Consider the following 14,566-nt stretch of genomic DNA (forward strand, 5'->3'; position numbering starts at 1 on the left):
CTGAGCAATAAATTCCATTGTAGGTTCTTGGCTGTGACAGTGGGAATGGGAGGGATATACACATTGATCAATAACATTTCCTGGCTCTCTAGCTCTATCTTTGTTACTAGTAATTTACAACTAGCATTTGTCGACAGGATATGTTCACTTTTTATATGGGGAGCCACCAGGGTTAACAATCCACCCGAAGGCCTACCTTTCTTATGGCTTTTGGTTGCCGGAACTGAAAAGGCATTAAAACCTGCAAGTTCAATGTGATCATAATGACCAGGTTTCTTGTAAACAAACTATATCGTGTGCCCTTTGTAAAGTCAGGGAGACACAACTTTGAAAACCACCCTGCCACATTCCATGATAGCAGTTTCAGAGAGGAATATTACACCAGGTTCCCAACCGTGGCATGAAGTCAATCTAGGTGCATGTCTATGGGTTGGCTATCACTTGGGACCCTGAACGTTTCCTGGTGTATTTCCTCCACTACCTCTGGGGCATCGGTTATTAGTCTGTGGACCCTGGTGTCATCACTAGTTGAACTAGCAACTGTCATCTCCTTGATTGTACTCAAGTTGGTGCTTTACATACATGAGACGTGTTCTGGGCCTTCTGGTGTCCAAAAGGTATATATAATAAGTTACCATATAATAACAAATTAAGTATAAATCCCAGTGATCATGGAAGGCTAAATATCTTAAGAGCAGCCACTTTGTATACATACGGAGAGATTTCTTTTCAGAGTGAAATAATTTCCTCCATGCAGCAAGGTTCATCTGAAGGAGAGGGAATATGCTGCACAAAGTCTGGGTACTGTTACTGTTCTTTGTGTTCCTTCCTGGATGTTATGGGCCGTTTTCATTCCTGGAATTCCTCTCCTATTCTGTGCTGGAGTGTTTTATAGGAGAAAACCAAAATTACTGTATTTTTCTGTGTATAAGACTATATTCCCCCCCAAAAAATTTTAAGATTGGGGGTCATTTTATACACGGAATGTTGCAATTATTTATTTCTTAATTTTGGGCTTAAAAAATAGGGGTCGTCTTATACACAGAAAAATACAGTAAATCTAAAAATGTTATTCCGTTTCTCCAAGAACTTAATTCAACCTCTTATATGAGCAGAACCATGTGTTGTGCCATGAAACCAGCTTTTCAGGGCCCTGAGGATTCTGTACAATCTCTTTGGAACGCAGCACTTGCAGCTATTTTCCTTCTGCTCACAGTTCTTTGGTCCTAACCATGTTGTGATTTTTTTAAGGCGTTACATCGTTAGCTCTTTTGAGGGCCCTAGAGAGCAGAAAATAAAATCTCCCCTGGTTTCCCCCCTCCTGTTTACAGCATGACTCAAGTTTATCTTCCAGGAATTCTTATTCAGAATATCTTCCATTATTCCAGGTGATGAAGCAGAATGGGTCGTCAGAGATACTAAATAAACTCTACGATACAGCAATGGACAAGCTGGAGGGCGTGAAGAAGGATTACGACACACTTAGGAAGCGGTACAATGAGAAGATAGCGAGTCACAATACTGATCTGAGCCGATTAGAGCAGACGGAAGAGGAGAACAGGCGACTCCAGAAGCAGATTGACATGCTGATGAAACAGCGGGACACAGCAATACACTTCCAGCAGCAGTACTCTACCTCTCTGAGAAGGTAGAAGATGCTTTTGCCACAAAGCCATTTTATTTTTTATTTTTTATTAGAACAAACTCAGCACTCAAGTTACCTCTCTGAACTTGTCTGACTCTTGTCGTGTCTTGGTTTTTCTGTTTCTTTGTTCATGTTTTGGTCACTCGGGATCAAAGTAGACCTGACTGAGTAGCCATATTTTGTTCATGTGTTTGCTCCAGTCACATATTACTGTGTGTGTGTGTGTTTGTCAGGACTGTGTCCCATGATGCAAAAGACTTCTGTGCACACAATGACACTTCCACTTTCTCTCCTGCCCCCTCTACCCCAACCTGATGTGCCCTCAAAATCCTCTCCTGAGGGTTGGGGAGCACATTTGAGAGTTAAATGTGGAGGTAGAGAAAAAAATGAAGTCCTGCTGCAGAAATGGTATTCAATATAATCATATGTGTCCCATGTTGAAGTAAAAACATCATACGTAGGTAAGCTATTTCTCTCCCCTGCACCATGGTTTGTGAAGTGAAGTGAGCTGAGAGAAAAGTGTCTGAAGTGATGGAGTTCAGAGAAGTAATCCAGGGGAGAGCTCATCTCCTTTCACCAACATATATTTTATAATGAGATGAGAACCACTGCTTCTCTCCCCCCTGCCACCTCCACATCGAACATGTGATCAGGGCAGTCATGTGACAAAAGAAACATGGCTGACTCTCACTTCTCATCTAGTCCTTTACACAGTTTAGCGTGGTCTGTAAGAGGAAGGAAGCTTTCATAGGGCCCCCTTTTGCTTACAAGTGGTGAAAGGACTTGCTGTGACTCTCCTCCCACCTCTCTTTAGGTTTGAGACTGTGCAGCAGGAACTGAGCAAGGCCACTGCCCAAAACAAGGAGCTACAGAGAGAGATGGAGCGGTTGCAGGCAGAAGTGACAAGGTTTAAAACAATGCAGCTGAAAGCCGTGAAGGATGCAGAGAAGTACAAGGAAGAGAGGGACTCCGTTTTCAACGAGTACCGTCTCATCATGAGCGAGAGGGATCAAGTCATCAAAGAAGTGGATAAGCTGCAAACAGAGCTGGAACTTGCCGAATCCAAATTGAAAAACACATCCTCAGAGAAAAGAGTAGCTAGTGAGGAAATGGAAGCCTTAAGACAGGTGTGGTATTGTATGGCACTTGCTTTGGCCAGAAAGAGTTGTTCAAACCTAGTGGTGTTGCATGTGTCTCTCTCTGCAAGTTTCTAGACCAGCCTTCCTTATCCTGGTGTCCTCCAGATATTTAGAACTACAGCTGGTAAAACAAAAGTCTTAAGTATTATTGCCCTTCGTGCCAATCATCCCTTGGTTAGAATTAACTTCTCTGATTTCTCTATTATTACTTTGGGGCTGCACAGTGTTTCAACTTTTGATGCAAGCAAATATGTGTTGCAGCTCTAAAGATATTTGCTAGTTGCATCTAATGCATGCTTTGTGCTGTATTATTCCTTCTTCTTATGCATGGCACAGGCTTTCAAAAATTCAGTGTGTTTTCATTAAGAGAAAGACTTTCTTGTACACTTAATGTACCTCCAACGATGGATTTTTATTTTATTTCAGGAGCTGAACTCTGCTCTAGTGGAACGAGATCGAGCAATCTGTGAAAGGAATGAGCTCCTGGAAAAGTACTGCCATGAAGTGAAAGATAAGGCTGAAGCCCAGAAGGAGCTGGATCAAGCCTGCAAGGATATTGAGACAGTGAAGGAAGAGAGAGATGTGGCTAGGAAGGAAAGAACAGAAGCCATCATCCAGAGAGATCATCTACTGAGAGAGTACTATCAAGCTCGCCAGGTAGAGGCAAAGTTTGCACGTTTGTGCTTCCTCTTGCACTCATTGAGGACTCTTTGTGCATTCAGCTACCACAAGGAACCCCGACAACAGAGTTTCTCATTTGGGTTCTACAGAGGCTAAAGGGAACAGAAAATAAAGGGGAAAGCCTTGGTTGAAAGATGCAATAATCATTTTAAAAATTGCAGGACTGGTGGGTTTTCTCTCCCTCCCCCTTTTTCTCCACCTGCAGCCCCTTTCAGTATATGCTTTTTATTTGAGTGACAATCTTGCAAATGGCAAGGATAGAAGTGGGAAAAGGATGTTCTGTGACTCAGTAGACATTGGGCTGGGTTCAGTGTGAGTTGCTGTTCAAATCATTGTAGTTGCTGTTCAAATCATTGTAGAGTTTAACCCGTAATATCATTAGGTGATGAATCAGTCCCCTAGCTCTCTTATGCGTGTACCTTTGTGAAATCCGTGTTTGTCATGTGCCTGTGTTACATTATTATGCACATGACTAAAAACAAAAATTTGTTAATCAGCTCCCACTCCTTGGCTCCTCAAAAGTTTACAACTGGCATCAAGTTGAGATATTTAAGAGATTCTCTCTTTCCAAATTTCTCACTTGATTTGGGCATTCTGAATTGCCCATCCTTGCTTCCAGAGTACATTAATAATCTCTCATTTGTCTGTTATTTATTTATTTTGCTATTCAGCCTGCTAGGAATGCATAATTTGCCGTAGTTTTCGGTTTGTCTCTATCTGCTAGGTTGCAAAAACGTACCAGTGCATGCACATTGTGATTAAATTAATTTACAAAAAAGAATATTGACATGTCCCACAAATCTCACCATTTTCTACTTCACACTGATATAATCAGTGGACATACTTTTTTCTTATCAATCAAAACATTTAAAATAAAAAAGAAATGATGCACAAGTAAAACAAAAGCAACAATGAAGATGCAATTAAAAATCAAAACATTCAAAATAAAAGAGAAATGATGCACAAGTAAAACAAAAGCGTAATGTAGCAGGCATCTTACAAACAGTTCAGTAACAGCAATTGGCAGTAATGGATGTCAGAAACCCGAGTGACTAAGTAAGTGAACAATACACATGCACACACTGGTGGTGTTCAGTAACCTGTAAGAAAAAAATGTGCATGAAGTATTGAAAGCTGACATATTGTGCATGTGCCTATCCCGAAATTAATGCTAGAAATTATGTTAGTTAAAGTAGGAGGTAGGTAGAGTGAGCCCATGGCATGATAATAGAACACATTCTGGGAAATCGGCTCATACCCCAAATCCAGAACTCTTGTGTCTTTTTTAAACCCCTGTAAAAAGGTTTGTTGTTTTTTTAAGCCCAAAGTGTAACTACATCCCATGAATGGTGTTTAAATGAATTGCATGATTCGACTTCCTCAGATACAAGATTCTGCTACACTGGATATAGAACGAGCAAACAAAGAAATTGAAATGCTGCGGAAGCAATACGAGGCAATGTCACAGGAGTTAAAAGAAGCTGTCCAGGAAGCAGAAGTCGCAAAATGCAGAAGAGATTGGGCCTTTCAGGAACGCGACAAGATTGTGGCAGAACGAGAGAGCATACGGTAAAAACAAACAACAGTTTGACAGTTCTCCCCAGGAGTTTATTTGCAGTGTACAGTTGAGCTGCCCAGTTATTTGCTAGGGGCTGCAGCCGTGTTGCATTCAGTTAAAACTGTTCTCAGGATGGCAGTCCTGAACTAGGGGAAGAAAATAATATGCAGTAATGTTGGCTTTGTTTTTAAGAGGGAAAATAGTACAGCTGCAATCTGAAAATAAGGGCCAAATTAGCTACTTTTGATTCATGTGTTCTCCATGCATGTGGACAACTGGGAGTGGTATGCAAGCCTTATATCAGAATATACTCTCTCTCCAGCTTATCTCTCTGCAAATATTCCAGATTAATAGTAATAAATTTGCATTTTTAAAAATAGCTGAGTTGGTAGAGCATGAGTCTCTCTCTCTCTCTCTCTCTCTCTCTCTCTCTTTCATTTTTATTAATTTTTTCTAATTTACATTTCAAAATAATTCATTTAGACAGCCTTAATTCAATGACTTCCCTTCTTCTCTTTCCATGGTTCATTTTGCATACCATACATCCCTGCATATTTTACATGAACTAAACCATTCATGAATCATTATTACATCGCATCAAAGCTTATTTGCACTGTTGAATTTATCTTAATGCTACCAGCGTTTTTAAATGAACACAATTTCCACCCATATATTCAGTAAACATTTTCCAGTCTTTATTAAATGTATGTTCTTCTTGTTCTCTTATTCTGTATGTTAAATCTGCAAGCTGTGCATATTCCATTAGTTTAAGTTGCCATTCTTCTTAGGTTGGGACCTTGTTCATTTTCCATTTTGGGGCTAGCAGAACACGGGCCGCAGTAGTAGCGTGCATAAATAATATTTTTTGACACCTGGGAATATCCCTCCGAATTATCCCCAACTAAAAGGACTGTTTTTTTTGGGAAAGCTTCTTTTAAACATTTTTAAAAATTCATTATATATCATTTCCCAATACTCTTTTACCCTTTTACAAGTCCACGGTAGAGCACGAGACTCTTAATCTCAGGTTCATGGGTCTGAGCCCCACACTGGGCAAAAAGATTCCTTCATTTCAGAGGGTTGGACTAGATGACTCTCGTGGCCCCTTCCAACTACAATTCTATGACTCTATTAATTAATTGCACTTGATGTCTTCTTTCTAGCCCACTGCCAATGGAGTGAAGGAGAAAAGAGTCTGAAGTGTTGGGAGTACAGGCTGCTTGGTCCAGTCCGGCACCTGCATCTAATTCGTTGTCTAGCACAAGGCTGTCTGGAAAACAACACCTTGGGTGCTGGTGATTTTTTTTTTTTTTAAAGTATCTTAATAGATTAACATTTCCTTTCAATTTTTCTCCATTTTGAAGGACTCTGTGTGATAACCTGAGGAGGGAAAGAGACAGAGCAGTGAGCGACCTGGCTGAGGCTCTTCGCAATCTGGATGATATGAGGAAGCAAAAGAACGACGCTGTGCGTGAATTGAAAGAGCTGAAGTGCGTTCCAGAAACCCCTTCAACGTGTAACTCTGACTTGATATTGTATGTTAAGTGTTTTCTTCCCTGAGCCCTTGGGGTAGGACAACCTGGAAGGCTGAAAAGAATGTGTATGCAATTTTTTCCTCCCGCTTTAAAAAATGCTGTTAATTGGCAAACCTGAGGAGGTGTGTACCAGAATTACATCACAAAATAATGTAGCCAGGCCTATAGCTAAGTAATCAGAGGGCAGGAGAGAGAGAAATGGGAGAAAACACTCAGTTGTGTAATCAGGAGGGCAGTTGTACTTGCCTTTGGAACAGGTGGGCCGTGTTGACCATCTCTGCAGGTAGCCAGTCTCCTCCCAGGTGAGCCTTCCTGTAGCATCTGCAGTGGAGATAGAGCAGCCTCCATAACTGGTATAGTTTAGTGCCACTACCTGTGCATTTAAATACATTCACTTGTTCAGTTTCTGGGCTGTCTCTCTGCCAAGATGGCATCCGTGAAACACTGCACACAGATCTCTCCCTTCTTCCAGCCCTGAAGGGCTAAAAGCCCTCTAAAGCTGGAAGAGTAAAGGAGATGACTTGGTGCTGGCAGCAGCAGCAGGTTGGGCAAGCAGAATGGGGTGTGGTGGATGCCCTCTTGAATAGCATTAATGTTCCAAGTACGCGTCGGCGTGATTTGTAACCGCTTTATGAAAGAGAAAGGATCCAGGTCTGCATTTGCTGCTTCAGTCCCATTTGATGTAAGGTTTTGGAATGCCGACACAACCTCCACTGTCTGTTACAATATTTTTGTTCTTACTGTATGCTGTTGATACCTGCTTTCCTTGCTTGAAGTACTCAGGTGTGTTTCTCCCCATAGAGAGAAGATGGAGAATCAGTTGGAAAAGGAAGCAAGGTTCCGGCAGTTGATGGCCCACAGCTCTCATGATTCAGCCATCGATACGGATTCTTTAGAGTGGGAAACAGAAGTAGTAGAGTTTGAGAAAGACAGGGTAAGACTGAGGTCCTGGTCAAATGTTACTCTCTCCTTTGTGTGTGAGAGAGAGTGTCCCATTTGTTGAAGCCTCTCTCTCATCCCCTACCCCCTCCAAAGAAAAAACAGGCACAGAAAACTGGAGGTACTATATAGTCAAAATAATTCAGTTACTTACACTCTGTATGTGTACAGAATCACTGCATATAACATATAGCATTTCATATCCATTAGGAAGATATGGATTTGAAAGCCCTTGGTTTTGACGTGGCCGAAGGTGTGAATGAACCATATCTTCCCGGAGACTGCGGAATATTTGTTACCAAAGTGGACAAAGGAAGCATTGCAGACGGTCGATTAAGGTAAAGAATCAGTAGTTTGTCGTTTAGTTGCCAGTGCTAATATATAACGTGCATTATAAATATAATATATTGGTCCTGTGAGGACAAATTGGGTTGACATGGAGGGTCAGGGGAGGTGACTGTGGTTTCAGATAATGCTTTCAGACACTATGCATGCTGACGTGTAAATTGCAATCAGCCTATGGAGGTAGGGGCTGGGTGAATAGGATCCCTTTCAATCTGTAAGTTTCTACTGGGTTTGACAGTCTGCACAGGTGTACATTGACAGGGCATATGATTTTCTCTCCCCAGCCCAAAAATAGTGTTGGCAGCAAAGGAGAAGTGGTTGTCAGTATTCTGAAGGTTACTTCCCTGGTTATATTTTTGAAGAGCAGAGTACACCTTTTATGACCTGTAAGAGTGAATCGGCCCATACCCTGTTAGACTTGGGCCCACCATCTGTTGTTAATACTACACCACACTTGGACCAGTGTGATCAGCAGAGTATGCACAGCTTCAACAGAGCATCAAGAGTTTTCCTGCTTTCCAGTAGTCAGCCTTTTCTACCGTTCCCAGTTAAGAAAACTCCTTTCCCACTCAGTTCAGCTTCAAGTGTAATGTGTTTGTTGTCTCATGGTACAAGACAAACATAAGCACACCAGCTACATAAACTTTAAGACAGGCATCCCCAAACTCGGCCCTCCAGCTGTTTTGGGACTACAGCTGTTGGACTTCCTTCGCCAATCGAGTTTGCACAGCAACTGGGGCGATGGAATAAAAACTTGCCCACAATATCTTTGCTTACTTTATTTTTAAATACAGTGGTACCTCGGGCTAAGAACTTAATTCGTTCCGGAGGTCTGTTCTTAACCTGAAGCACCACTTTAGCTAATGGGGGCCTCCTGCTGCTGCCGCGCCGCTGGAGCACGATTTCTGTTCTCATCTTGAAGCAAAGTTCTTAACCCGAGGTACTATTTCTGGGTTAGCGGAGTATGTAACCTGAAGTGTATGTAACCTGAAGCATATGTAACTTGAGGTACCACTGTAATAATCAAACAGCTGCAACTCACCACTCTACACCAGCCAGTACCATACAAAGCATTTGGTCAACTTAAATACAGTTTTCAAAATCACATCGCTGCATTCGGTGCAGCAGGTAAACTCCCCCCTGCTAATTAGTTAAATTGTCAAGATACCTGAGGTGTGCTGTATTGTCAAGAGCTCACAGGTGTGCTGCCATGTAGGTTATATAATAATAATAATTAATAATAATAACCCTGCCCATCTGGCTGGCCACTCTTATAATTACAAACACACCTCTGAGTAGCACCATTGACCACATCAATATGAAGAAAACCTAACAACAGCTCCCATCATCCCTAGCTAACAGGACCAGTGGTCAGGGATGATGGGAATTGTAGTCCCAAAATAGCTGGAGAGCCGAGTTTGGGGATGCCTGCTTTAAGAGATGCTGGTACATCATGAGCTAATCTACTATAATACAGTTCTTCTGGTCTTAGAAGTTAACATTGTGAAGATGCAAGTATACAGAAAGGTCCGCTAGCACTTTACCATGCTAGCTCACCATGCTATACTGAACTATGCAGCATGTAACCTTCAGCTTCTCCGCTGATACCTTGCACAGAGCAAAACCTTTTCTCAGTTAATGCCTCACACTCCTGCCAAGGCTGCTGAATGCAGCCTTGGCTTTATATCCGGCTCTGCACGGACACACGTTCCTTAGGGAAAGGGCAGGTGGATGACTCCAGGCATCTAGGCTTGGACTGTTTCTAAGCTACCCAAAGCATCTCGTGTACTAATTCTAAACACAATCCCGACACAGTGGATGGGCTGCTCAAGACGTTAGCTGTACCCCGTAATCATCACAATTATAACAAATAAAGGCTTGACATATCTCGCTTTGTATGTCATGAGTCTATCTCATATATTGGTTTCACCTTTTAAGTTGAATTACTGAAACAAATGAACTTTTCCATGATATTCTAATTTTCCGAGTTTCACCTGTAGCTAAGAGACTGATCTGTAAACCAGAAATTCTCCATCCGTACAGCTTTTGGCAGAAATATTACTACTTCATGTGAGCTGTACCTAAATGCTGATTCAGAAAAAAATATGAGACATGTTCTCTCTGTCTGATGAATGTGAAAGATGCTGCAATCCTTAAGGAATCCTTAATTGATGTCATGACAAAAATAGAGCAGTCACCAAACCGTTCTCCAGAAACCAAGAAATGAGTTAAGATATTGTTGTATCATCTTGGTATTAGAAGTGTCTGCATTTCACTTGGCATAATCATTGCTTATAAGCACATGTAGGATAAATGGAAATTGATTTCCTTGCCTTTGCTCTAATTAATCAGAGTGAATGATTGGCTGCTGAAGATAAACGATGTGGACCTTACCAACAAGGATAAGAAGCAAGTAATAAAAGCGGTACTTAATGGCGGAGGAGTTATAAATATGGTTGTTCGCAGAAGGAAGTCCTTAGGAGGGAAAGTGATAACACCACTACACATAAATCTTGCTGGCCACAAAGGTAATTCCCTTATACTTTTTTAATTTCAGTGATGAGTTCATGGTATTGTTTCACACATTCCCCAGTGAAATTTCTATACCGTCCTTCATTCAAATATCACAATATAAAAACACAAAAATATATACCATAGTAACGAACAAAGTAACCTATGCACCTATCTTCTCAATTTCAGATAGTGGAATTGGTCTAGAAAATGGAGTATTTGTTGCTACTGTAGTGCCTGGTAGCCCAGCTGCCAAAGAGGGATCCCTTGCAGTGGGAGATAGAATAATTGCCGTAAGTCACATTTTTAGTGTTTCTTAGCTCACATTTGAGAATTGAGGTATCGTATATAGAGATATCTGAACTGAGATTCAGATATTATGACAAACTACAGTTTGTGCTAATAAAACCATGATTTGTGCTACCAAACATCCAGGCAATGCATGCTTTAAGAGTTACTAGTCTGTTTTAGAATTTCATCTGCTTAGCACTCCAGTCTATAAGACACAGTGGTTTTCACATCCCTACTTTGCATAAACCATGGTTTGCAAGACTTACTTCAAACTATGGTTTTGGGCTTTGGCTTGCTGTTTGCCAGCAAGCCATAGTTTGTCTATTCAGATATCACACCAAAACATAGTTAGATTCCTTGACCACGATTTTGTGTGCCAGTAAGAGACATACTATATGTTCCATGATATATCCAAGGCTTTGCAGAAATAAATCTGAGGGGCAGTCTAAAGTCAAGACTTTTTAAACTCGACGGTTGAACCCCATTTGTCAAATTTTCACAGTTTGTTTCTTTTCTGATGATGTAGTCTGACACAGATAATATTGGCTCCCTGAAAATTATGGCTTGTAGTTTGGGGCTCCAGCTTTGAATCCAGCGCTGTCCAAGTTTTCAGTCATTGTTACACAATGTTTCCATGGTTCCCAAGGAGACATACTTAGTTTAGGCTCATATGCAAACACATGACAAGAGAAGTGTTGGAGTAATGTTCTTTAGAGGAAGTGGGAACATAAATCATCCAAGTCTAAGAACATAGAACAGCCAGAAGGCCCATGTAGCCCAGCATCCTGTTCTCACAGTGGTTATGCAGATACTTGTAGGAAACCTGTGTCTGAGACCTAATTTGCAGTTTGTAGGAGCTGAGCATAGTGAATACCACATGATGGTATTGCCTTGAGGCAGCCTGGCATTTATCTTTATTGAATGTCAGCCAGCCAAGGTGTTGACCCACTGCTAGCTTTTGCATGGTTGACATGCCATACTTTCATTGCAGATAAATGGCATTGCACTAGATAATAAATCACTGACTGAATGTGAAGCTTTGCTGCGAAACTGCAGGGAATCACTTACGCTTTCATTGATGAAGGTGAGTGTTGAAGGGGGTTGGAGGTAAAAGGGAGTAAAGGACACACCTTCCATTTTAAAACATGGGCTTACTTTCATCTACTGCGTAGCTGTTAAAAATACTGCCTAACAACCTGCAAATTATACCAGCAGGAAGAAGAGGGCAAAACACAAGATGCTTCAGTATTAGCATTCTGCTGAGAGCATGTTCTTTTTTATTTCTCCACCTAGGTTTTTCCTCAGAGCTCAAGCTCATCTTGGAGTGGTCAAAACATATTTGAAAACCTCAAGGATTCAGAGAAAATATCAAACTGCAGGGTCCATGCATCGGAGGTGCAGGCTCAGAATAAAAGAAACTTAAAACACAACAGCTCAACCCAAACAGACATTTTCAATCCAGACATAATGGACACCAAGAAGGACCAGAATGATCAGGAGAGCAACTTGTACTGCGATCTCAAACCATTCTCCAACACAGTTTTGCACACAGACACTCACCAGAGTGCAGTCCATGGGTGCCACAGTACCTCTGAACACAGCCTAGGCTCCTTTAGTCCAGATGTGTATGGGGAACCAAGCTATGGCATTGTTGGTCTGGACAGCAGGAGACTGCCTTTTGAGCCCACAGTAGCAGACTGCATGGTGATTGAGAGTGTGTTGGACAAAGGGCATGGTGAGAAGCACAGCGGTGGCACTTGGCCCAAGATAATGGTCAACATTTCAGCTGCGGAAACAGAAAAATTCTCTGTGTACAAAAAGCCAAAACAACGGAAGTCCATCTTTGATCCAGACACTTTCAAGAGGCCTCTTACTCCTCCTAAGATGGACTACCTGTCTCCCAATCAGGTGTTGGGACATTCGCCCCAGCCCTCCAAAACGGAAGCCATTTCCACCCCTCCCACCCCTCCCAAGAGAAGTGATTCTATTAAGTTCAAACACAAACAGCAAGCAAGCTCCACCTCTGACTCCACCGCCATGACCAGCTCGCCACCATCCAGTCCTGCCACAGCTCAGCCTCCTGTGTCCATTGAACTCAAGCCAGACTGTGGTATTCATAAGGGGCGAGGTAGACCTTCTGGACATTATTACAGGGAAGAGGGGGTCGACTCTGCACATTTGCCTTCAAGGAAATCCTATGAAGATGACATTGGTTTTCAAAGAATGGAAGAGCCCAAAATTAAAAGGCCAAGGCCCAAGTCTGCTCCTGCCTTGAGACATAAACTAACCCCTGTGCCTATTCCTAATCCACCTCATCAGGTAGATACCAGAACGTGAAGTGTGGGTCCTGGCACATACTTTCCAAAGAGATTTATTTGTGTTGCGTACCTTTTCTGCATCAAGGCAAAGAGCAAAAGAAAAGAAAAGGGTTAACTGGTTTTCCCAGGTGTATGCTTAAGATCCTGGGAATTGGAAGTTGAAATGAAGTGGAACGTTTGTGGGGCAGTTCCACACGTGGTAGTTGCCTTTACTAAGAAGCAGAACCCCATAATGCAGGAGTGGCTCATTAGCAACCTGTAGCCAAGATCCAACCCCAAGGCAGTTTACATTTGAGCCCTTGGCTGAACTTCCAATTTGTAATCAAATTATGATAGATTAACTCACAGTTCCACTTGTAGGGTGGGATTCATCAAGCTGTAAAGAGAAGCTGTCCTCCATTTTGATATTATGTCTTGCATGTAAATATGAAATTGTATATGTTTGTATGCATTGAACTTCTCCACGACCCTTCCCCTCTGCAGGGAGGTGGGACCAATTCGGATGGTCCGCCCCTGCCATTTAATGGATCCAAATGTTTTCCAGAGAGTGGTAGGGGATGTTTTATCCCATGTTGATGGCCTTTCAGCTGATTCCCTGGTGGCCCACTGGAATGTGGAGTTAACCAGGGCTATCGACTGTCTGGCTCCAAAGTGCCCTCTCCAATTGCATGGAGCCCGGACAGCCCCATGGTTTTCTCTGGAGCTGAGGGCAATGAAAAAATAGTTGAGACAGCTAGAGTGCCAGTGGTGGAAAACTCACTCTGATCTGACCGGACACAGGTTAGAGCTCAACGTCGAGCCTACCAAGTGGTGATAGCGATGGTGAAGAGGACCTTCTTCACCGCCTCTATTGCATCTAAGGAAAACAGCAGAAGGAGACTCTTTCAGGTGGTTCACAATTTAACAGAACCACCTGTGCCATCGGTGCCCAGTAAGGACCCCAAGATCTGCAATGATTTTGCAAAGTTTTTTTGCAAATAAAGTCGCTCAGATCCGGAAAGAGGTAGACTCCACCGTGGGAGCAGGGCTCGGGCGGGAGAGTGCTAGAGTCCTGTCTAGTCAAGTTGCATGGGATCAGTTTCAATCTGTTACCTCCGTGGATGTGGACAGGCTGCTTGGATGAGTGAAACTGGCCAGCTGTCTCTTTGATCCTTGCCCATCCTGGCTCCTAAAAGCTATGAGGGAGCCTTTCCAGGCCTGCTGAAAGAGGTGGTTATTAAACCGCTTCTTTAAAAAACATCTTTGGACCCGGCCAATATGGCCAACTATCGGCCAGTCTCAAATCTTCCATTCTTGGGCAAGGCGATTGAGTGGGTGGTTGCGGAACAACTCCAGGCATGCTTGGAGGATGCGGACCATTTGGATCCCTTCCAATCAGGATTCAGGCCTCACCATGGGACTGAAAATGCCTTGGTCGTGCTGGTCGATGATCTCCGGCGGGCTAGGGACAAAGGTGAAAGCGTGTTTCCTAGTTCTGCTGGATCTCTCAGCACCCTTTGATACCATCGACCACAACATCCTTCTGGACTGGCTAGAGGGGCTGAGAGCTGGGGGCACTGTTATACAGTGGTTCTGCTCCTTCCTCCTGGGCTGTGTTCAGAAAG

At 42.6% G+C, this 14,566-nt stretch overlaps 1 protein-coding gene across 17 annotated transcripts in view; it reads left to right on the top strand.

The window, feature by feature from the left end:
• Positions 1-14,566, top strand: part of LOC310762898 (disks large homolog 5-like) — a 124,284-nt gene that overhangs the window by 60,603 nt on the left and 49,115 nt on the right. For 11 of the 17 annotated variants that reach the window (XM_083614542.1, XM_083614541.1, XM_083614557.1 and 8 more), the window contains 11 exons: positions 1,389-1,648; positions 2,460-2,772; positions 3,211-3,441; positions 4,850-5,034; positions 6,388-6,558; positions 7,360-7,492; positions 7,708-7,835; positions 10,195-10,370; positions 10,543-10,646; positions 11,636-11,728; positions 11,938-12,963. In XM_083614542.1, coding sequence (XP_083470668.1) covers positions 1,389-1,648; positions 2,460-2,772; positions 3,211-3,441; positions 4,850-5,034; positions 6,388-6,558; positions 7,360-7,492; positions 7,708-7,835; positions 10,195-10,370; positions 10,543-10,646; positions 11,636-11,728; positions 11,938-12,963 — 2,820 coding nt within the window. The remainder of the gene's footprint in view (positions 1-1,388; positions 1,649-2,459; positions 2,773-3,210; positions 3,442-4,849; positions 5,035-6,387; positions 6,559-7,359; positions 7,493-7,707; positions 7,836-10,194; positions 10,371-10,542; positions 10,647-11,635; positions 11,729-11,937; positions 12,964-14,566) is intronic. The other 6 variants (XM_083614551.1, XM_083614555.1, XM_083614552.1 and 3 more) reach the window with 1 other exon arrangement.

Source organism: Podarcis filfolensis, assembly GCF_964270895.1.
Source record: "Podarcis filfolensis genome assembly, chromosome: 5".
Taxonomy (NCBI): Eukaryota; Metazoa; Chordata; class Lepidosauria; order Squamata; family Lacertidae; genus Podarcis; species Podarcis filfolensis.